The 22,263-nt window shown below is 44.7% G+C and overlaps 1 protein-coding gene across 2 annotated transcripts in view; it reads right to left on the bottom strand.

The window, feature by feature from the left end:
- Positions 1 to 22,263, bottom strand: part of LOC102944537 (GEM interacting protein) — a 39,511-nt gene that overhangs the window by 11,607 nt on the left and 5,641 nt on the right. Inside the window, exons 3-13 of one of the 2 annotated variants that reach the window (XM_037887981.2) lie at positions 14,694 to 14,787; positions 13,271 to 13,346; positions 11,251 to 11,314; positions 9,571 to 9,696; positions 8,453 to 8,517; positions 7,569 to 7,679; positions 6,064 to 6,144; positions 5,235 to 5,423; positions 4,265 to 4,402; positions 2,962 to 3,152; positions 1,432 to 1,562 (exon numbers count right to left, since the gene is read on the bottom strand). In XM_037887981.2, coding sequence (XP_037743909.1) covers positions 1,432 to 1,562; positions 2,962 to 3,152; positions 4,265 to 4,402; positions 5,235 to 5,423; positions 6,064 to 6,144; positions 7,569 to 7,679; positions 8,453 to 8,517; positions 9,571 to 9,696; positions 11,251 to 11,314; positions 13,271 to 13,346; positions 14,694 to 14,787 — 1,266 coding nt within the window. The remainder of the gene's footprint in view (positions 1 to 1,431; positions 1,563 to 2,961; positions 3,153 to 4,264; positions 4,403 to 5,234; positions 5,424 to 6,063; positions 6,145 to 7,568; positions 7,680 to 8,452; positions 8,518 to 9,570; positions 9,697 to 11,250; positions 11,315 to 13,270; positions 13,347 to 14,693; positions 14,788 to 22,263) is intronic. The other variant, XM_043532511.1, reaches the window with a different exon arrangement.

A 22,263-nucleotide genomic window follows, 5' to 3' on the forward strand; every position in this document is an offset into this window, starting at 1 on the left:
CATCTGCTGGGGTCTTTACTCTTACTGACAATGCTTCAAAACAACTGACCTTTCTGCTAATATCTTTTAAAACAGAAACACAGGCACGATGAGAGCCTGGTAATCCAAAGAGCAATTTGGAGGCATTTTTGCTGAATCATGCCATGCTTTTTAAAGACCTTTAGGAAATGTCCTTTTGTGCCAGAAAAGTTTAATGACAATTATTTTCTACCGTAGTGAGATGATTTCCAAAATGTCTTTGAGAGAAATTTTAAGATGGTGAAATGGGGTGTTAAATGTGCAATGAAAGGCGATGATCTGTGGAAGGAGCATGTAAAACTTGAAAATATAATATACCACTCAGGGGACTGAACTGAAGGAATAACAAGAGAAGGCTTACTGGCTGCACTGCCTGTCACAGCCCACTCTAAGGTGGCTTGCATACAGAGTATAGTCAAGCATGAAATCAAACATGAGGTTATAAAAGTGATTCATAGATATTTAGGTCAGAAGGGACCATTATGATCATCTAGTCTGACCTCCTGCACAACACAGGCCACAGAATCTCACCCACTACTCCTGTGAAAAACCTCTCACCTATGTCTGAGCTACTGAAGTCCTCAAATCGTGGTTTAAAGACTTCAAGGAGTGGAGAATCCTCCAGCAAGCGACCCGTGCCCCATGCTCCAGAGGAAGGCGAAAAACCTCCAGGGCCTCTTCCAATCTGCCCTGGAGGAAAATTCCTTTCCGACCCCAAATATGGCGATCAGCTAAACCCTGAGCATATGGGCAAGATTCACCAGCCAGATACAAGTAAAGCGGTCTGATGCTGCAAGTAAAGGGGTCTGAGGGTACACTGGATGTCCCCAGTCCCCAAACTGCCAGAAAATCCATAAATGTTTTCACAGTACAGAGAAACAACAAAGTTTCAGAAAAAAAATCTCCATTTCAGGTCACACACCAGGAGATGGACAAGAGCTTCCAAGGCATTCAGGCCATGAACCAGCTTGTTTGTACCTTTATTAAAATGCTGTAAGGCTTATGTACCATGCAAATAGACTACATCTGCCTTATCCATGACAGCATCTCCTGGTTAAAGCTCAGAATGACTTTCACAGCCTTTTTTTTTTTTTTTTTTTTTTTTTTTTGGAACATACCTGTTGTCTAAGATGCCTGTGGATGGGGAGTGAATGAAACCTGACACTTTGTGAGATAAAAGTAAAATTTTCTGATTCAATCAGGGAACAAATTTTCATGACCCTGAATCCCTTTCCATAAAATGGCAGCAGCCAAACCAGACACAGTTCCAGTCTGGAGAAAGCCCTGGGCTCTGACTCCTATTAGGTTATTAATAACCTAACCTCTCCTTGCTACGCTTGGCTACATACATATAGGAATCAAGCAGCAGTGACACAACAGAGAGTTAACTTTTCCTTGTTAAATTAAACCCACTTTGTTCACTGTTTGTGGAAAACTGCTTTCCTGATGCATCTTCTGCAGATGTGCTCAGATCAGCGGCCGAGGATGAGATGCAGGAGTATTGCACTGCATTCTTTTTTCTGCCACTAGGGGGAGACCTGAGACTGAAATATACAGAGAAACAAGTTTCAGAGTAGCAGCCTAGTTAGTCTGTATTCGCAAAAAGAACAGGAGGACTTGTGGCACCTTAGAGACTAACAAATTTATTTGAGCATAAGCTTTTGTGAGCTACAGCTCACTGCATCGGATGGATTCAGTGGAGGCTTATGCTCAAATACATTTGTTAGTCTCTAAGGTGCCACAAGTCCTCCTTTTCTTTTTACAGAGATGAGGAAATATTTTTTATTCAGTCAACTTCATTTTGTGAAAGAGACAAGCTTTTGAACAACACAGACTTATTCAGGTCTGGGACCAACATGACTACAACAATGCTTCAAATGAAATACACAAGCAGGGGGCATTTTGTGTTTTGTTTTTTAAAATGTCTTTAATTAGTTCAAATATTATTGCCCCATAGATGTACATGGTGCTTTAGAGCCATATAAGGGGACCAGGTCCTGGCCTCCGGGAGTTTGCAGGTATTTGTAGGCTGGACTTTTCAAAGAAGCCTAGGGCAAGTGCACACCAGATTGACAGTCAATACTAAGAACATAAGAATGGCTATGCTGGGTCAGAACAATGGTCCATCTAGCCCAGTACCTATCTTCTGACAGTGGCTGGTGGCAGATGCTTGTGAGGGAATGAACAGAACAAGGCAATTATTGAGTGATCTATCCCCTGTTGTCCAGTCCCAGCTTCTGGCAGTCAGAGGTTTAGGGACACCAGAGCATGGACTTGGATCCCTGACAATCTTGGCTAATAGCCATAGATGGACCTATCCTCCATGAACTCATCTAATTCTGTTTTGAACCTAGTTATACTCTTGGCTTCCACACTATCCCCTGGCAATGAGTTCTGCAGGTCAACTGTGCATTGTGTGAAGAAATACTTCCTTATGTTTGTTATAAACCTGTTGCCCATTAATTTCAATATAACTAAGTTTAATATAATTTCCCATATATTTTCTGTCTACAGGAAGTATATAAAGATGGGTAGTTTGGAAATCAAACATCACACATATGAGATAATGAGGATCAATACATTAAACAAGTGGGAGAAATAACTCCTGACTTGGGACAGACAGCTGGGCCAAGTTATCCTTGTGCAGCCTCTAACACTTACTGATCATCACAAGGAAAGCAAATGATCTCTGGGAGTCTGTTCTCTGCTAATGTTAATGGAAGCTATGCAGAGACCTCAAGGAGAGAACAGACCCTTCTGGACTTTGGCTTGTGGTACTTCTCAAAGTGATTAGCTAGCCCATTCCATGTCTTCTCAGCATTAATAACCCTGCAGCATCACAAGTGACTTTATAGTGTAAAATGTTTTGAATGAGTCTTTTTATTCAGCTTATTATACATTTCAAGCCCTGAAGTCACCAGCTCTGGTTCTACATTTCTTTACCTCCGCCCTGCAGGAATAAATGCTTCAAATTCAAACACCTCCATGGCGACCTCTTTCTTCTGCAACTTCTGAATGAATTCCAGATATTTCTCACCCACTTTGTAGGGCTTGCAGTACTCAGTCATGTTCTCGTACCCCACTGGAATCTTCTCTGCCTGAGTCTGCTGCAACTTGAACATCCTCAAGGTGACCTTATGGAAATCCCAAAAAGCATGAAACACCCCTAGGCCTAGGTGACCCTCTTTCTCTTGAATCTCAGGTGTGTCCCCCAGGCTCTCAGTTCAGTTTGTGAACAAGGCTCCTGCACGGGCCCCACAGTTACCCACGCTTTCCTGCTTATTGATATATCTGCCTAGCATTTTAGTTTCACTTTATTAATGAAATTACACAAAGAATTGCATTTAATTTAAATAAACCTGCATATAAGCCCATTAGCCAGTCAAAACACAGACCCCTACCCCATATCCAGCTGTTCTAGGAACTGTACTTCAGTCATGGTCAGGTGAAGCTGGTGAGGGCTCCTCGGGGCTGGTTTAACCTTTTGTGGGCCCTCCATGGGGCAATGGAGCATGGCGCAGTGGGGGTCGGTCCCCGGAGCGACGGGCCAGCCAGGGGCCGTTGGGCATGGCATGGCAGGGGTGGCCCTGCTCTGCCCAGGCCAGTGAGAGGGCCCAATTTACAAACCAGCAGTTGCCAGATGCACAATGGCCTGCCCGGCTCTGTGCTGCCAGCGTGCCCCTTCCCCTCGGGGGTGGGCCCATGCCATGCCACACAGCCTCCCCGCCGCCCCTGATTCCCTATGGCCAGAACCCCCCAGACTCAGGGGCTGGTGGGTCTCAGGGCACAGTGCAAGCAGAGCAGGCTGGGGCCCGTTCTGAACATGGGCCCGGCTCTATGGCATCACTGGCGCCATTGTAAACCAGGCACTGGGGCTCCTCCGGGCAAGCCAAGAGAGGACTTCACCTCCTCTATGCTGAATCTTATACAGGACGAGCTTTGCTCACTGGCTCTGAGCCTGCTCTCTAGCCTCTGTGTTTGTCTCCACATCATCTGTCACCAGATTCAGCCTTGTCCCACAGACTCCCCTGGTAGACTAGGAGATTTGTGGTCACTATAGCTATGTATGTGACCACTGATCCTTGCAAAGTCAGCACTAAAGCGATGCTCAGGATGTGATCTGGGTTCCAATTGCTTGAGAACCATCACATTAATTATCTGTATAGTAGAGAAAGATCAGGTGGCTCTGTCCTGAATGATGTCTTCCCTGTGACTGGGGCAAGTGGCACAGCAGTGTCATACTCACCCGTGTCAGCACCTCATCTCCTTGGTAAATGAGTTTCCGGATATGGGAGACAATTCTCTCCCGCACCTTTTCCAGCTCCTGCCGACGAGAGTTGGCATCACTGATGCACGTCTTGTAAGAAACTTCTGTTTCCTGAACCTGGGTGCAGCAAAATAAAGAATGAAGAAGCAGCAATGCCAGGCTGGGAACCCTGGAAATCACAAGCAGGCAACCACAGTGCAGCCAGGAGTGGGGGTGACATGTGATAACGCAGAACACAAAGGGAGATGAGCTGGATGGGGCTATCGGCTTGTTTGTTAAGCATTTATATTAAGTCTTAGTGCTGATTTTCAATACTTTTGTTGATACATTTTAAAAAATCAAAGATTGGACAAACATTTTTGTGAAAAATTTAAAATTTTAGTAAGGCTGCAAACTCTCCATAAGGCTAGTGAATTCAAAACCCATCTGTGTCACTGGAGCATTCTGCGTTGCTCTGCAGCACATTCAGTTGTAATGCTAGGTGTTCAGCCTACAGGGCTATCTAGCCCAGCGTGGTAAAGCCACTGAGCATTGAATATTCCTCTTTACATGAGGAACAAGCTACTTCAGGGTCCCAAACTCTTCTGGGCACAGGTGCCTTTGTGGGTGCCAAAAATGGGAAAGAGCAGAGGGTATCCAAAATGATTAAAGGCTGAAAACTCAAGACCTAGCCCTGCTCAACCCCACATCCCAGCAGCAAAGGATGAACCTGGTAGCCTCATAATATTTTACTTCGTGCACAATATTTCAAGTGGCTTCTAGTTCGTTGAGTCTGTTCCCCAGTTATCTGTATAAGAGAGAAGTGATATAAGCCCAGGTTTCAGAGTAGCAGCCGTGTTAGTCTCTATTTGCAAAAAGGAAAAGGAGTCCTTGTGGCACCTTAGAGTCTAACCAATTTATTTGAGCATAAGCTTTCGTGAGCTACAGCTCACTTCATCGGATGCATCACCTTCAATTGTGCCTCCTCACGAGTGCGGCGACGTTTCTCCAGCTGCTTGTTGGCGCTGCCAGGGTGGGTTGCTGCTATGCCCTGGTACTCATCTTCTGCCTTGGCACTCAGCAGCTTGGCTTTCTCCAACTCCTCGCAGCGTTGTATGTAGTGCAGGCGGGACTTGCGTAAGGATGACAGTGAATCATTCTGGAATCCGAGAAGGAGGGCATTTAGGGCACATCGTCAGGCTGGAAAGAGACTGGGACCACAAGTCTGCCAGTCATAAAAGCATCTGTTTCTTGGGTGCCGAGTGTCACTTACTCTAAGGCCACTGCTACCCAGTGTCAGACTGTGGAGAGGACTCTATGCAAGTATCACTTACAAGACCAAGGAGTAGGACTAGAACTCAGCATCTCCTGGCTCACTGCTCCTGACCACACTGCCCTGACTCATCATCATCCTCACTGCACACCTCCAACTAATTATTTACATATTAATGATGACTGTCATTAGGCTTTAGAGCATGTACCCCATTGAGATGAATGGGTATCTCTACACTGCAATTAGCCACCCGCGGCTGGCCCATGCCAGTTGACTAAGGATCACAGGGCTTAGCCTAAGGGGATGTTTAATTGCAGTGTAGATGTTAGGGCTCAAACTGCAACCCAAGCTCTGGGACCCTCCCACCTTGCAGAGCAGTGTAGGGCAGGGTAAAAGGTTCCCAATAAGGCTGCTGTTAGCACTTCTCCCTATGTGCTCTGAGAGGCCCTGTGTTCTCAGTGTTCTGGGCCTGTAGCTGTCAAGATGGCCTGGATCTCTCACCATTTTCCACCTCTTGGTCTCTTACCATTCTTTTCTGTTCCTTTAGCCATTGATCTTTGAATTCTTTCCGCCACTTCTCAATTTCATTCCTCTTGGCTGTGAGAGGCTGCAAGGGAATAAAGGTGCAGGTGAAAATAGCTTAGCTATACTTTAGCTCAGCCAGAAGCTATTGGGCTTGATGCAGACACCACTGAGAACCCTATGTTAGACAGGAAGTCACACGAAATGGTCACAATGGTCTCTTCTGGCCTTAACATTTCTGAGCCCCAAACGTCACCCCTCACCTTGTGTTACAAAGGCTGGAGCTGTTTAAGGATCAGTGTCAGGATGCTAACCCTACCCCTCTACTGCTGCAGCCTCTTTTCATACACACACAGTAAAGGGTTACATTAAACCAAGTCACTTCATCTCATCAAGATTGCAAGAGGGGAAAGTCTGAAGCATCTGCCCTGCCTCGGCCTGAGTAACTGGGCAAACTAGTGGGGAGGCAGAAAAATGCCTTCCGGGTCACTCAGAGTATGTCTACACTGGAATTAGACACCCATGGCTGGCCCAGGCCACCTGACTTGAGCTTCAGGGGCTTGGGCTGTGGGGCTGTTTAACTGTGGTGTACATTTTCCGGCTGGGGCTCCAGCCTGAGCCTGGACGTCTACAATGCAACTAAACAGCCCCATAGCTTGAGCCCCACAAGCCCAAGTCAGTGGGCACAGGCCAGCTGTGGATGTTTAACTGCAGTGTAGACATACCCCGAGCTGCTCTGCAGCTACCACTGCAGCCTAAAGCTAGACTAGGTTTCAGACTGTGTGTGTCTCTCTCTCCCTCCCTCGCACACACACATGCACACCATTGAGAGGAACAATGGAGTAGGTACAGATCCTCCCAGCCCATTTAGCTCCCAATAAACTGTTACACACAGATATGCCAGGAACCCCTGCAGAGTGGCGCTCCATGCTATAGCATGTGATCCCCCTGCACAGGTCCTGGCATCCTGCCAGTTCAGCAGAGCAGAAACACTCTTCACAGGCATGGAAGAATGGGTAGGATGAGCCACAGCAAGGTTCTGCTCTGAAAAGGGACTGTGTAAAGGCCCTGTGTTTGTTGCCTCCCAGCAACTCCAGATGAAATGTGTGCAATTCTCTAGTAAGAAGGAATCACAGATTCCACCGGGCCCCTGAGAGGCAAGCTGGGGTCTTTCTGGCTCTCACTGTCACTGTTGACCCGAGACAGCTGAGGTACCATATGGATGCTGGTCATGAGAAGGTGGAGAGAGACATGGTTTGAGAACAGCACCAGCTCTGGCATCTGAGGCTATGACATCAGAAACCAAAACTCCCAGAATGCTGCTCTGTTGGGAAGTAACTTCCCTTTCCCAGAAGCTGGTTGTGGACTTCCTTCCCGTTTCTCTCAGTCAAATCAGAGAGAGCATCTAGCTCCCAAAAGATTAATGGGCCCGCCCTTGAACTACCCTGGCTGCTGCCTTTGGCTAACCAGTGAGATTAAACTGTCTGACCTAAGCAGGAAATACAGTACCTGGCAGTATTCTCTCAGCTGCAAAGCCCCTGCAGTCTCAATGGCTAAACTCCCAATCTTTATGTCATGTTCCAGGACCATGGTGTAGAGCAGCTGGAGTGGCATGCAGACCTGGAGAGGCAGAGAGTGTGCATCATATATACCAGGTAGCCACAACAGCTTCTCCAGGTTAAAGAGCTTTTGCTTATTATGAACTGAAATGGTTGTCCATGTTGATTACAGCTATAACAAACACACACTGCACATCACAAAGCAGCATCAAAGGGAGTATTTATTCTCTGTTCCACTCCTTTGACATATTACGAATGCATCCCTTTGTCTACTGCATAGAACAATCTTTGTTCCCTTTATAACCGTATGGAAGAAAAAGGGAATTGTCCCAGCTCTGACAGCTTTATTAACTATGACAGTTAATGCTAGACAGAACTTTTGGAAGGAATATAAAACTTCCTGCTTCAGGACTTAAACCAATCTCTAACTATTAGGAGTTAGGATGAACTTTCATAGGAGGCAGATTACCCACAGCTGCCTACTGTGTAGTTTCTTGCACCTTCCCCTGAGGCTTCTGGTATTGGCCACTGGCAGAGATGGGATACTGGGCGAGATGGATAATGGGTCTAATCCAGTCTGGGAATTCCCATGTTCTTATGTTATGTTGGTATTTAGAATATCCTTAATGCCCTTGCTTAGACTTGTACCCAGCAAATTACTGAACTTCTTTGCAGCATTGTACTTTTAACAAATGGGATATCATGTCCTGTAGGCTTCAGCATGATTCAAAACAGAGCTGATTTAGCTCCATGAGTGATGTATACACAGCGGCACAATAAACCCTCTTGTACAGTGAAAGCAATCCAAGAAGGAAAATCCAAAAGAAATTATACCTGTTGCTTAATGGTATATCGGCCTGATTCTGCAATCTTCACAATGCTTTTGGCAAACTCTATTTCTGTGAAAGGGAAGAACAGGTTAGTGTCTAGATCTTCAGTGGCAGGGGGATGTCTCCCAAGAACAGAGGTATTGCTCAGCCAGTATGTGAATTAGCATCATCTTAAAGGAGGTTTTAGGACTAGAAGAATTTATAGCCCGGCCTTTTCTGCTAAGAAACGATTCTGCATTTTAATATCTGGTTCAGACCCAAGTTAGAAGAGCAACCTTTCACCTGTTCCTTGTTAGCTTATTTGAATCCACTGCTGCCTGCAGTAACCCCCCTGCTGGCTCTGCAGAGAAACACCAAGCTATGCTGGAAGTGGCCCACCTTGATTGTTATGCACATTGTGGGGAGAGTGGTCAGTTTGGATGAGCTATTGCCAGCAGGAGAGTGAGTTTGTGTGTGGGGAGGGGGGGGGGTGAGAAAACCTGGATTTGTGCTGGAAATGGCCCACCTTGATTTTCATGCATGTTGTAAGGAGAGTGGTCACTTTGGATAGGCTATTACCAGCAGGAGAGTGAGTTTGTGTGTGTGGTTTTTGGAGGGGGGTGAGGGGGTGAGAGAACCTGGATTTCTGCAGGAAATGGCCCACCTTGATTATCATACACATTGTGAAAAGAGTGGTCACTTTGGATGGGCTATTACCAGCAAGAGAGTGAGTTTGTCTGTGGGGGGCGGAGGGTGAGAAAACCTGGATTTGTGCTGGAAATGGCCCATCTTGATGATCACTTTAGATAAGCTATTACCAGCAGGAGAGTGGGGTGGGAGGAGGTATTGTTTCATGGTGTCTGTGTATATAATAATGATATTCTGCAATTTCCACAGTATGCATCCGATGAAGTGAGCTGTAGCTCACGAAAGCTCATGCTCAAATAAATTGGTTAGTCTCTAAGGTGCCACAAGTACTCCTTTTCTTTTTGCGAATACAGACTAACACGGCTGTTACTCTGAAGCAAGCTATGAGAGTACAAGGTCTTAAAGCTGGCCCTAGTTCACCCTTATGCAATGAGAGAATTTGGTACCATAAGTGGAAGTAGTGGAGAGATTATGGATTCCGCTAACGGGACTCACCATAATTCAGGCGTTTATCAATCCAGCTCAGCAGTTCTTTGACATATTTACACCACGTTTTGGCATATTCAAGTGCTGCATCAACACCACCTTCGCATTTTATCAGCATCTCATCAGCCTCCTCAACTGCAAAAATAAAACCAGACTCAGAAGGGCTTCAGAGGCTCCCCCAGGGTGAATCTCTCTGATATTTTGGCTTGTGCCATCTTCACATAACAACAGGTCATAGAAGAGATCTTTCATGGAACAACAAGGCTATACAAGCCTATTTCACAGCAATCGCCAATCTCACACCAACTCCCCAGCACAGCCATATGAGTTTTAGGCAATTTAGATACATTTTATTGGGGACCAAATGCATTTAAAATAGAACTTTTATTAAGTTTATTTTTTGTAAATTAGAGGCCAGGACCCATTGTGTGATGATAATGGGAGTGACGAATTGCAGTTATGCTCCCTCTCCGCTCCTTGAGGATGCTGAGACCGACTCACAGCACTGAAGTCAGCAATTCTGACAGAACTTCAAGCCAAAAGTTGTCATCACACAGATTAGAAAATGGCTTCTCTTCAATGTAAGATTCTCATGAGGGGAGACGTGGTTTTATATGGGACTTTATGATGCCAGTGATGAATACAGAACTGATGAGTCTATGAAAAGTGAGCAACAACAGCATTTCAAATACAGTAACTGATTTTTATTATTGGGAAAATATTTATTGTACTAAAAATTGACAGGCAGCTATAGAAATATAGAGAATTAATGTTTCAGTGCTCAAAAGTCAAAGTCAGTGTACGAAGGTAGGCTGTTAGTGGGATAACAGGTGAAAATGTGTAAACAAGGGGCTCAGAGGGGGTATGATGGGTATTCACCCCACACTTACCTGGAAAGGGTTAATATAGATTGAGAATGGGACTAATTAACCCAACAGGCTGCAGCTGAGAGGAATCAAGTGGCAAAGTAATCCCCTGACTGCATGAGGCAGCCCATATGAGGAAGAAGGAGCAGGGTTGGGATAAAGACAAGTAGCCCACAGTTACTCCCTGGGAGTAGGCAGTTGGGAGGCTGGCAAACTCAGAGAGAGGGAAGGTAGGAAGGAGAAGGTTCAGGAAAAGGTAGTAAGGTCTGTGAGGGAATAGACTTTAGCTGCTGAGCTAGAACCCAGAGAAGAGGGTGGGCCTGGTTCCCCTACCAGCCACTGAGGGAGGGGCAGTGGAAGGGAAGACTGCTGGTGAGAAGGGACTTTGATACACAAGCCTGAAAGGGACTGGCTGGAGGGCTGAGTCATGAAGAGGCAACTCCTGGAGCAAGAGAGAGGCTACAGACCAGCCAGAGAGGATGGAGAGATGATGTGCAAGTGCAGAAAGGGGTGCTGGCCTTGCAGAGCTAATTCCCAGAGTGTCCAAGAGGAGGTGCCATCCTGGTGGTGAGTAGAGCACCTCATCTCAACGGTTTATAGGGAGCAATGTGAATACTGAGCTTTAGAGCCCCAAATGGACACACATGACTATATTCATCTCTGCTGGAATCTGCCATGGCCATATAAGGTAATGGCAACCAGGGGACATCTGAATTGTACATTCTTGTTCATAGGCGGGGAACAAGAGCCAATGACAGAAAATGGATCAACTATTCTTGAGTCATCTATATGACTTTGCTTTACTTTGCTTCTCTTAAATTACCTGTGATTTTCATCTGCACCTGCCCCTCCAAATTGCTTTTGCTCTTGTAGAAATTTTCATCCACCTATGGGAAAAAAAAAGAAAATTATTATCCAGATGTTTAGAGGAATTTACTAAGAGCTGGTCTTAGAGTTGTCATCTTCTTTCCTGGGAAGTTTTATGTAGTGAGGAAGGTGGCCAAAGACTTGACAGAGGGCTAGTGGCATAATATAAAACTCCACAATTTACAGGAATGTGGGAACTGTGACAGGGTGTGCACACCCCGCACTGGGACTGCAGGGGTTAATTCCTCTCTTTAGGCTGAGGAGGCCTCGCCCCTGCTGGGCATGTGCAGACCAGGTATAAAAGGGAGCAACCCAATTAATTTGGGGCTGACTGCTGGAGAGGAAGGAGGTGTTCTGCAGACTCCTGCTGAAGAACTGCCGGCACGTCATGATGCGGAGGCCAGCCAGATGGCAGCGACACCCCCCCCTGCCCTCCCAGGCTCCAGATGCCACAGAGGGAGGAGAGACTGGGGGAACCCTGAGACTCCAAGCCGCAGAGAAGTGGGTAGGAAGTAACCCAGGGAGGTGGTCGGAGACCCAGAGACTAGCTCAGCGTGTTTTGGCTGGATCCCTGCCGAGCTGGTGGTGGGCAACCCTGCCACCGACAGGGCCCTGGGTTGGGACCCGGTGGAGAGGGAAGGCCCGGGTCTCCCTATCCTGGCCGCCGCCCACCCTGGAGCGGTGGCCTGGCTCACCACCCCTACCGATTACGAGGGCCGCTCTACTAACTCGGGCAGCTAGGCTGCACAGCCCTGATTGCAAGGGCAGGTAGAGTGACTTTGGTTGTTAGGCCACATTACTCCAAGACCCAGAGGGGTCGTGCAGAGTTGCCCATGGGCCTATAACGACCCATGCCCCATCCCAAAAGGGGATGGGGCGTGCATGATCCGTGACAGGGACAAATAAGCTTCTAACCCTGTTAGCTCTGGAGAAAAGCCTGAAAACATGAGTGCAGCCTAAAGGCTCAAAATCTGAAGGCAAATAAAAAACCCCAAGTCTATTTTCAAAAATCTCTTGGTTTTCATAGATTTGTAGAAATTAGGGCTAGAAGGGAACATTGGATCTAGTCTGACTCTCTATATGGCATTAAATTTCACTAAGCCACTAATTTGCAGCGACTAAAGCAATTTTGAGCTTTTAAGCAAATCTCATGGATTTTTGCTGCCAGATTCATGATTTCTGGGCACTTTGGGTTGACAGTACTGCCGTCTTGTCCACCTTTTTGCATAGCATAGGTCCTAGAACTTTACCCAGTGATTCCTGGCATGGAGGAAATTACGTTTTTTTTAATCAGCAAGAGTGAATCCAAACTGCATGCATTTGAAAATTCCATGAAGTATTATTTGTTCTTTAGCCCCCAAAATAAAATTAGCCACGCTTCTCACTTTCTATTCTGTACAGGTTCTTCTAGCACAGTGGTGGGCAACCTGCGGCCCATCAGGATAATCTGCTGGTGGGCTGGGAGACGGTTTATTTACATCGACCATCCGCAGGCACAGCCCCCCACAGCTCCCAGTGGCCGGGAACAGTAAAGCGCAGTCACTGGGAGCTGCGGGTGGCCATGTCTGCAGACGGTCGATGTAAACAAACTGTCTTGCGGCCTGCCAGCAGATTACTATGACGGGCCACAGGTTGCCCGCCACTGTTCTAACACCATCACTGTATCTGTGCACCTAGCATCTCTCTCTCCTTTGGTAAGAATTCTAACCAAAAAACAACTTCATTTCCCTTGCTAGAATAAATGTTACTTAATCTCTGTTGAAAAGAGAAAAGGAGTACTTGTGGCACCTTAGAGACTAACCAATTTATTTGAGCATGAGCTTTCGTGAAGTGAGCTGTAGCTCACGAAAGCTCATGCTCAAATAAATTGGTTAGTCTCTAAGGTGCCACAAGTACTCCTTTTCTTTTTGCGAATGCAGACTAACACGGCTGTTACTCTGAAATCTATTGAAAAGGGCTCTCTTCTTTTCGCTTACCGGAAGCATCTCGCTCTCTGGGATCAAGTCTGTGGTGTCCGTGCTGTCTGTGTCATCAATGAACATGTCAACTGTCCTGTAAAGTAAATAAACTGATTAAATAATAAAGACTTAAAGCTATTGGAAGCTGCAAAATGCAGGATTAGAACCATGGCACTTAATTTATTGCTGAGCCCATCTCTTCTGGGGTCTAAAAGGCAGAATATGACTGAGAGAGGTCAATCTGTAACCAGCTGGTTTTTGACCTGGCTTAGTCCAAATTATTATTTAAGAATCTAACCAGAAATGATCATTGTAGCCTTTAGCAGAGTTAGGGGATCCATGTCTCAGCTGAAGGTAGTTATTAGAAAGAGATGCCCAAATTCTGCTCTGTTAAACCCATTTAACCTCAATTACTTCATTGGGTTTCGTGGATATAACTGAGACCAAGCTTATGGAGCATACACAAAGGAGGGTTTATAGTGCAACTATAGCTATTGCATACCCAGCTGAAGCCATCGGTGGGTGTCTGCGCCTATCCCAGAGTTTTAACTAGAGCAACAGAACAAATATACCCAGCAGAATGAGCTCTCCACCTTTTATCTGTTTGAATTTTAATGGAACTGTTGTTCTTATAAACCCCACCATTTAATATGCTACAAAGCAATAGAGATTACCTAAATAAACCCTTCTCTGCCATTTTATCTGCTTTTATTTCATGTGAGTTTTTCTTTTACAAATTAAATAATTTTATTGGAGATGGTGCACTGTAGTGGGCAAACATAAAACACTTGAGAGAAGACAGACATGTCCTTCACTGTTTGATTATATAATATAGGGCCAAGTGTGGAATTTACACTAGTGAGCACTGACTCTCATAAATAGCCCCATTCACTTCAAGTGATCACCATCACAAGGGAGGATTCCACAATCTCGCTCAGAATGTGTGTGGATTAAGGCTGAAAGGCAAGATCTTCAGAGCAGAGATTGTCATTAGCTCTGGACAGCACCTAGCACAATGGGACCCTGAATCAGGTTGGCCTCTAGGTGCTACTACGATATACATATTAAATGACTACAACAACAATGGGCCAGACTCTGCTGTCGCTGGTGTAAATCCAGAGCTCCCTGAAAACATCCTCTCTAGTAAGGTGCTGCAAAGTTCAGAAGAAAGGAAGGTGATTGACTAGCTTAGGAAGCCTGGAAGATAGTAAAGTAAATCCAAGTTATAGGCAGAAAATCTCTAACCTAGAGAAAAAGAAGCAGGGAGTGGACTCTGATGATTTTTCTAAACATGAAAAGGGTATTAATAGGCAATGGAGGTAATGAGTCACAAATAATATATACAGTGAATGTGTAAACACTGTAAAAGAAGGAAAGGGAAAAAGCAGATATGAATGGTTAAGGCCCCATGGAACCAGACCCATCCTGTTTGTGTACATACGCATTTCCAAGCGAGATTTCTAAGGCGTCCAGACTCCGGAAAATCTCACTGTACCGCTTCTTGTTTTCAGACCCTTTCACTTGATGGTTGAGACCTGGAGGTAAATAGGAAAGAGAAACAGTTTTGCTAAGAAATCCCAATGGGCCTGATCCAATGTCCACTGAAGTCACTGGGAGCCCTGTGCATTGCAGTGAGCTTTGGATCAGGTCCAATATACAGAGAATGGTGAGGAAAGTAGCAAACCATGGTGGGCTAACAGGAGGGTAATAATGGGAGGCCACAGATGGGAGGAGATAAAATTGTGGGAAAACCAGACATTTTCCAAGGCTGCTTGGGTGACCGAGCCCCTTGGAAACCAGAAGCCAGATCCAGAGCCCACTAATGTAAATAGGAGTCTTTCCACCAGCTCCATTGGGCGAGGGAACAGGCCCAAGATCAGATAGGTAAATTAGCAGGAACTCTCTTGAGATCAGGTTCTGAACTGAAATAGTAGAAGTACTGCGTATTGGTGCTAATGTGCATTGGAGTGCTGTGTGTGAGATGCTTGCACATAGTACCTGTCTGCACGACACTTGGATCAAGTTAGTAATTGGCTTCTACTTTGGAGCTCGAGTCTTGTGTATCAGTTAGTGGTGCATATGATTCGTAACGTGCATTGGCAGAGCTGAGTGTGTATGTAGCACTGCAGATTGGGATCAAGATGCATGGGCAGGGCTGAGTTGTGGAAGTTGTCCATTGCTTGACCAACACATGCTATCCTGTGTTGCAATGTGTTGTGTGTAGTAACCATTTCTCAATACCATACATGCCTATTTCTGGTGATACTCTAGCTGCTGAAATATTATATCTGCTGTATTTCATGACAAGCATTCATAACAGCAATAAATTCCTGCCACTGATCTTCCAAAGGCCTGAGTAAATTGCACAAACACAAGGGTGGTTGTGAGCACATGTGTTCTATGCAGGATGTACAGTAGGCAAATTTTGCTTCCTACTCAATACATTCAGTTAGGACTATGGACAGAAACTAGACTTGTCCTACTGCAGAAAAGCAAGGGCATTTTTTAAAATAGAGAACTAGGCATATTTGGTATAAACAGAAGTGAACTTCACTCTTCTTTTTTTTGGTCCCCCTGACATTCCAGGAAACAGGATGTGGTTGACCTAAATCAAGAGTTGCTTCACTTGTAGCTGAGAGGTGCAGTCAGTGAGCAAGCACTTGCAAATGTCACTTAATGGTGCTTGATGGAAAAGTCAGTGTCTTTTCTTGTTAATCTGACTACAGTACAACTGGTCTGTGTCACAGCTGAAATATGCAGATTTTCAAGTCAGGTTTTTATTAGAAGGTTGGCTGCTCTGGCAGCTCCTCAGTGAGGAGTGGACTGTGGAACCCATACACAGCCCACATAGTAAGGTCCATTGCACAGCCACACTGCCCCTGGGGAGTCCAGGGAGTGGGGAATTCTGCCTATCTGAACTCCCCAGTGTGCAGGAAGAAGGCACCTGCTGTTATGCCCCTCCAGAGGTGCTGTATACTCCCCACTGCAAGCCAGCCTTTTCCCTCAGGCTGATACAAAAGGAGGTGAGTGAGAGGAAAGGAACAGGACATGACCCCCCTTTAAGGTGGCCTGTGCCTGCAAGATCATAGATAGAGTACACCTATTCTCACAAACTTTCTTTAAATTTGAAGCAGAATTGTCTGGCAGGAAGTGAGGAGGCTGTGAAGGTTCTGGACAGAAGCTTTACAGCAAAGCAGAGAAAGACAGAGCAGCTTTAGAGATAATCTTGCTTCCATATTCTAAGAAAGCTCCTGGGTCAGGTGAAAGTGACTCTGTGTCTGTCACGCTGTGTCAGAGGCCAACTCATTTTAAAAAAGCATCATTAAGAGTAAAGGAAAAAGGCCAGTGCAGCCCACCCCAAGCCTATCCATTTGATGGGCCATGGAACACCCTGGGTTAAAGGAGCATGGCCAGTTTCCAAGCTGCAACGAAGTTCAAGACAGTGCAGGCACCTCTTCTATGGAATGGAGCACAAAGATGGGAACGTCTATACCTTATTTGCCTTTGCTGAGCAAGAAACTGAGATTAATGGTGACATCATTCTTCAAAAGTCTGAGCATTTCATCCCAACAGGGAATGTAACCCAGGAGTGGGTCCGCTTTTACCAAAGGCCAGGAGGAAGTGTAGAGGTCATTTGGACTTGCCTGCCAGCCTCATGAGAGAAATTAGAGCTGATTAAAATTACCATTGATGCTAATACACCATTGTAAATTGTATCCTATTGCTTGCCCAGTTACCTCTCAGTGGTCCCACATCCAGCCTGTGACTTCCATGTCACAAGAGAGGAACTCTCCAAAGGTGAAAAGTCTGATCACCTATAGCAAACCTATTGTGGCCCTGCAAGTACAGTTGGGTTACATGTTGGCAAGGATACATGAGTAACACCAGGGCCTCCCATAAAATGCCAGGAGTGAGCCCGAATGTCAGTGAGTGGCCCCAACAGAGAGCGGGACCTAAAATGCAAGGTAGAATCATGTTACTCTTGCAGAATGACCAGAAAGACACAACCGAAAGAGTCTAATTTACATTGCTTCATCTGTCCCACCTTGGGAATTGTGAACTAGACCACTTCAAAGAGAAGGGGCACATCTATCTCACAGTCATTGACTGTTTTTTTTGGTTTTTTTTTTTTAGATTTGTAGAAATTCTGCTCCTCACTAGACCCACAACTCAATTGGTCATAAGAGCATAAGAATAGCAATACTGGGTCAGAACAACAGTCCATCTAGCCCCGTATTCTGTCTTCTGACAGCGGCCAATGCCAGCTGCTTCAGAGGGTGAGAACAGAACAGGGCAATTTTATCAAGTGATCCATCCACTATCATCCAGTCATCACTTCTACCAGTCAGAGGTTTAGGGACACCCAGAGCAAGCGGTTGTATCCATGACCCTCTTGACTAATTGATAGACCTATCCTCCATCAACTTATCTAGTTCATTTCTGAACCCAGTTATACTTTTTAGCCTTTACAATATCCCCTGGCAATGAATTCCACAGGTTGACTTTGTGTCATGTGAAGAACTACTTCCTTATGTTTGCTTTAAACCTGCTGCCTATTAATTTAATTGGGTGACCTCTGGTTCATGTGGTATGTGAAAGTGAATAAGTGTTCTTTACCCTTTCTCCACATGAGTTTATAGACCCCTTAGTTGTCTCTTTTCCAAGTTGAACAGTCCATTTTTTAATCTCTTCATATGGATGCTCTGTCATATGCCTAATCATTTTTGTTGCCCTTTTCTGTACTTTCCAGTTCTAATAACCTTTTTGAGATGGAGTGACCAGAACTGCATGCAGTATTCAAGGTGTGGGCGTACCACAGATTTATCCATTTCCTAATGTTTCCTAACATTGTTAGCTTTTTCTTTTGTGTGCAGCACATCGAGCAGATGTTTTTCAGAGAACTATCCTTGATGATTCCAGGATCTTTCCATGACTGGTAATAACTAATTTAGACTCCATTTTGTATACACTACTGGGATTGTTTTCTAGTGTGCCTTACTTTGCAATTAACACTGAATTTCATCTGCCATTTTCTTGCCCAGTCACGAGATCCCTTGTAACTCATTGCAGTCTGTTTAAGATTTAACTATCTTGAGTAATTTTGTATAGTCTGCAAACTTTGCCACCTCACTGTTTACCCCTTTTTCTACATCGAGTATGTTGAACAGCACTGACCCCAGTACAGATCCTTGGAGGACCCCACTGTTTACCTTTCAAGTGGGCAAATTGACCATTTATGCCTAACCTTTGTTTCCTATCTTTTAACCTGTTAATGAGCCGAGAGGACCTTCCCTCTTATCCCATGACTGCCTACTCTGCTTAAAAGTCTTTGGTGACTGGACCTCAAAGGCTTTCTCAAAGTCCAAGTACACTATATCCAATGGTTTCAGAGTAGCAGCCATGTTAGTCTGTATCCGCAAAAAGAAAAGGAGTACTTGTGGCACCTTAGAGACTAACAAATTTATTTAAGCATAAGCTTTCGTGAGCTACAGCTCACTTCATCAGATGCATGCAGTGGAAAATACTGTCTTTTCCACTGCATGCATCCGATGAAGTGAGCTGTAGCTCACGAAAGCTTATGCTCAAATAAATTTATTAGTCTCTAAGGTGCCACAAGTACTCCTCCTTTTCTTATATCCAATGGATCACCCTCATCTACATGTTTGTTGACACCCTAAAAATTCTAATAGATTGAGGCATGATTTCCCTTTGCAAAAGCTGTGGTGACTCTTGCCCAACATATTTCTACTGCTATACTCTTGTTCAAGCATGGAATTTCTATTCATAGAGATTCTCTGGTACTGTTTAGATTTAAGATTTTTATTATATTTGACTCTATGCTTTCTTTCAAAAATAGTGCCACTCCCCCATCAGTGCAACCTACTCTCAGTCCTATATATTTTGTACCATGGTATTACCGTGTCCCATTGTTTATCATTCCACCAAGTTTCTGTGATGCCTGTTGTAGCAATATCTTCATTTTAAGACCAGGCACTCAAGTTCACCCATCTTAGTATTTAGACTTCTTGCATTTGTATACAAGCACTTATAACATTTGTCATATTTAGTTGTCTGCTTTCATGTGACATAATTGAAGGGTACTCATTTTTGGTTGATTGTATCATCTTACTTCCAACTGCACTTTATGAACTTCTATCCTCTCCTTTTTACTAGGATATTCAGTATTCCCTTTAATAAATCCTCCACTCAGGGATGTGTCTGTCCAAACCATGTACTTCCTCCGCACTGTCAGCTTTCCTCCAGCCTTTAGTTTTAAAAACCCCTTTGCTGGCATGTAAAATTAAAAAGTTTGTAATCTCGTTCCATTTTGGTTTAGGCTGAGTCCGTGCTTCCTGTATAGCTCCTCCTTTCCCAAAAGATTCCTCAGTTCCTAATAAACCTAAATCCCTCCTCCGAACACCATCTCCTCCAAGCATTGAGATCCTGCAATTCTGCCTGTTTCACTGGGCCCCTATGTAGAACTAGAAGCATCAGAGAATACAACCAGAAGTCATAGGCAAGTTAAAAAACCTCTTTTCTGATTTTGGCATTCTGGGAGAAATAGTCACTTCGTAAAGTGAGGCACACATATCTAACAAATCAGCTGAAACTGGAAAAATTAAAGTCACAAGCTGTCTTTAGGAATCTAACTTCCTAACCAATCTTGTTTTCTTTCTTGAGTGGTCACCTTCCCTTCTCCTTTATTTACAGAGTTGTAGAAATAAGATATTGTAAAACAGGAGGAAGTGATTCATCAGGGTATGTGATCTACTTAGCACCAATGGCGACGGGCAAAATGATAGATTATGCTTTTGAAAGTGAGGCTTGATTGAAAGGGAATGTAAAATAGAAATAGCCTCAGTCACTCAGGTTCCTTCATTGTATTTATCATTAAAATTTCAACTTAAAACAGAAAGAAATTGGATTTAAGACGTTTTCCTGTCCTAGCAAATGCCAGCTCTATTAAGCACCCAGCTGTGCAGTCAAAACATACATTCATAGGGATACAGATAGTCCCTTTCTTATCTAGCAAGAACGCCCATCTGTCCTAACCGGCTGTCAGCCTCCAAGTGGCCTTTCAGCACATACAGGTCCAGACAAAACTCTTTACATGCCCAAGAATCTCTGATAAAGGAACGTCATCCCATTTAAACATAAGCTACTTGTATTCACTTTCATGGCTCATCACCGACCATAGTCCGCTGTTGCAAAAAAGGCAAATGTCATTCTGGATGTATTAACAGGAGTGTTATATGTAAGACATGGAAGGTAATCATTCCTTTCTCTTCAGCACTGGTGAGGCCTCAGCTGCAGTGCTGTGTCCAGTTTTGAGAATCACACTTTAAGAAAGATGTGAACAAATTGGAGAGAATCCAGAGGAGAACAAAAATTATAAGAAGCTTAGAAAACGTGACCTATGGGAAAAGGTGGGGAGAATTGGGCATGCTTGGTCTACAGAAAAAGACTGAGGGGACACTGTACAAATCTTATATTTATATGGTTGTTATTAAGAAAACAGTGATCAACCTCCAGGATCAAGGACAGGCTGAGAAGGAATTGGCTTTACAGCAAGGAAGAGTTAGGTTAACTATTATCCTTTCTAACTATAAGGATAATTAAGCACTTGAACAGCTGTCCTAAGGAGGCTGTAGAATCCCCATCATTGTTGGTTTTAAAGAACAGGTTAGATAAACACCTGTTGGGGATGGGTCTAGATATACCTGACCCTTTTTCAGCACAGGGGAATGGACTAGATGACCTCTTGAGGTCTCTTCCAGCCCTACATTTCTATGATAGTTTCTCTCTCGCTATCAAGATGTTGATTCTCACCTTGAATTGCCCCATGGTGCCAGCCTCAATTATTCACTTGTTAAATTTTCACAGTCAGAAAGACTTTGTGCTTTCTCCCATGTTGTCCCTCATGATTTGAAGTAGCTCCTCAGAAACATCTACAAAGCTACCTCATTATACTTCAAATAATTCTTTAAAACTCCTTTACTGTAAGCCTACAAAAAACTTGACAATAGTTAGGCAATGGGTGCATTGAGGCTACTGCCCAATATGGTCTCACTATTTTCTAGCACTTCCATGTCAGTCTGTTTTTATTCACCTTTTGTCTCTTATTGTAACCTCTTTGGGGCAGGGACTTCCTAGTTCTGTGTTTGCAAAGTACTTAGAACAATGGGCCTCATGTCCATTACTGCAACTCCTAGGTACTACATTAATTTGTGTAGCCATAAACTACCTTGAATCTTATGAGAGATCTTAACACTATATAAGTAAACAAACACACTGGTCAGTACCAGAGAAGAGGAATAATTTTTCACAAAGAATACTTGCTCTGGGGAAAAGAATAGTGGGCTAAAGGTGAAACAGGATAAATGTCATTTAGATATTATAATAATAATTAATAATGTGTTGCTCTTCTGTGGCACGTTCCATCTGAGGCCCCCAAACCCCTTCACAAATATTACTTAAGCCCCATAACACTCATGTGAGGCAGGGAAATATTATTATCCCTATTTTATAGATGAGAAAACGGAGACACCACGTGGATGATCAGGGAGTACAGCAGTCTGGTAGCGGAGGGATCATGCTGCAGTGAGGGCCTTCATGGAGAAGTTAAATAAGTTTATGGGCAAGAAAGGTCTTTCATATGTGATACAAAAGGCTGAAGTAGATTTGTGACATCTCTAGCAACCCTATTATCTAGAATATCCTTGCACATTCAGGGTCTGGGAGGGGGTTCTGGTCTGGACAGGGGGTTGGGGTGCAGGGAGGTGAGGGGTTTGGGATGCAGGAGAGGGCTCCGGGTTTGGGTGTGGGGCTCAGGGCTGGGGCAGGGGGTTGGGCACAGGCTTACCACGGGCGGCTCCCTGTCAGTGGCGCAGCGGGGCGAAGGCAGGCTCCCTGCCTGTCCTGGCTCCATGCTGTGCCCCAGAAGCAGCCAGGAGGTCCGGCTCCTAAGCGAGGGGACCAGGAGGCTCTGTGCGCTGCTCTCGCCCATAGGT

The sequence above is a fragment of the Chelonia mydas genome, chromosome 20 (assembly GCF_015237465.2).
Source record: "Chelonia mydas isolate rCheMyd1 chromosome 20, rCheMyd1.pri.v2, whole genome shotgun sequence".
NCBI classification, from domain to species: Eukaryota; Metazoa; Chordata; order Testudines; family Cheloniidae; genus Chelonia; species Chelonia mydas.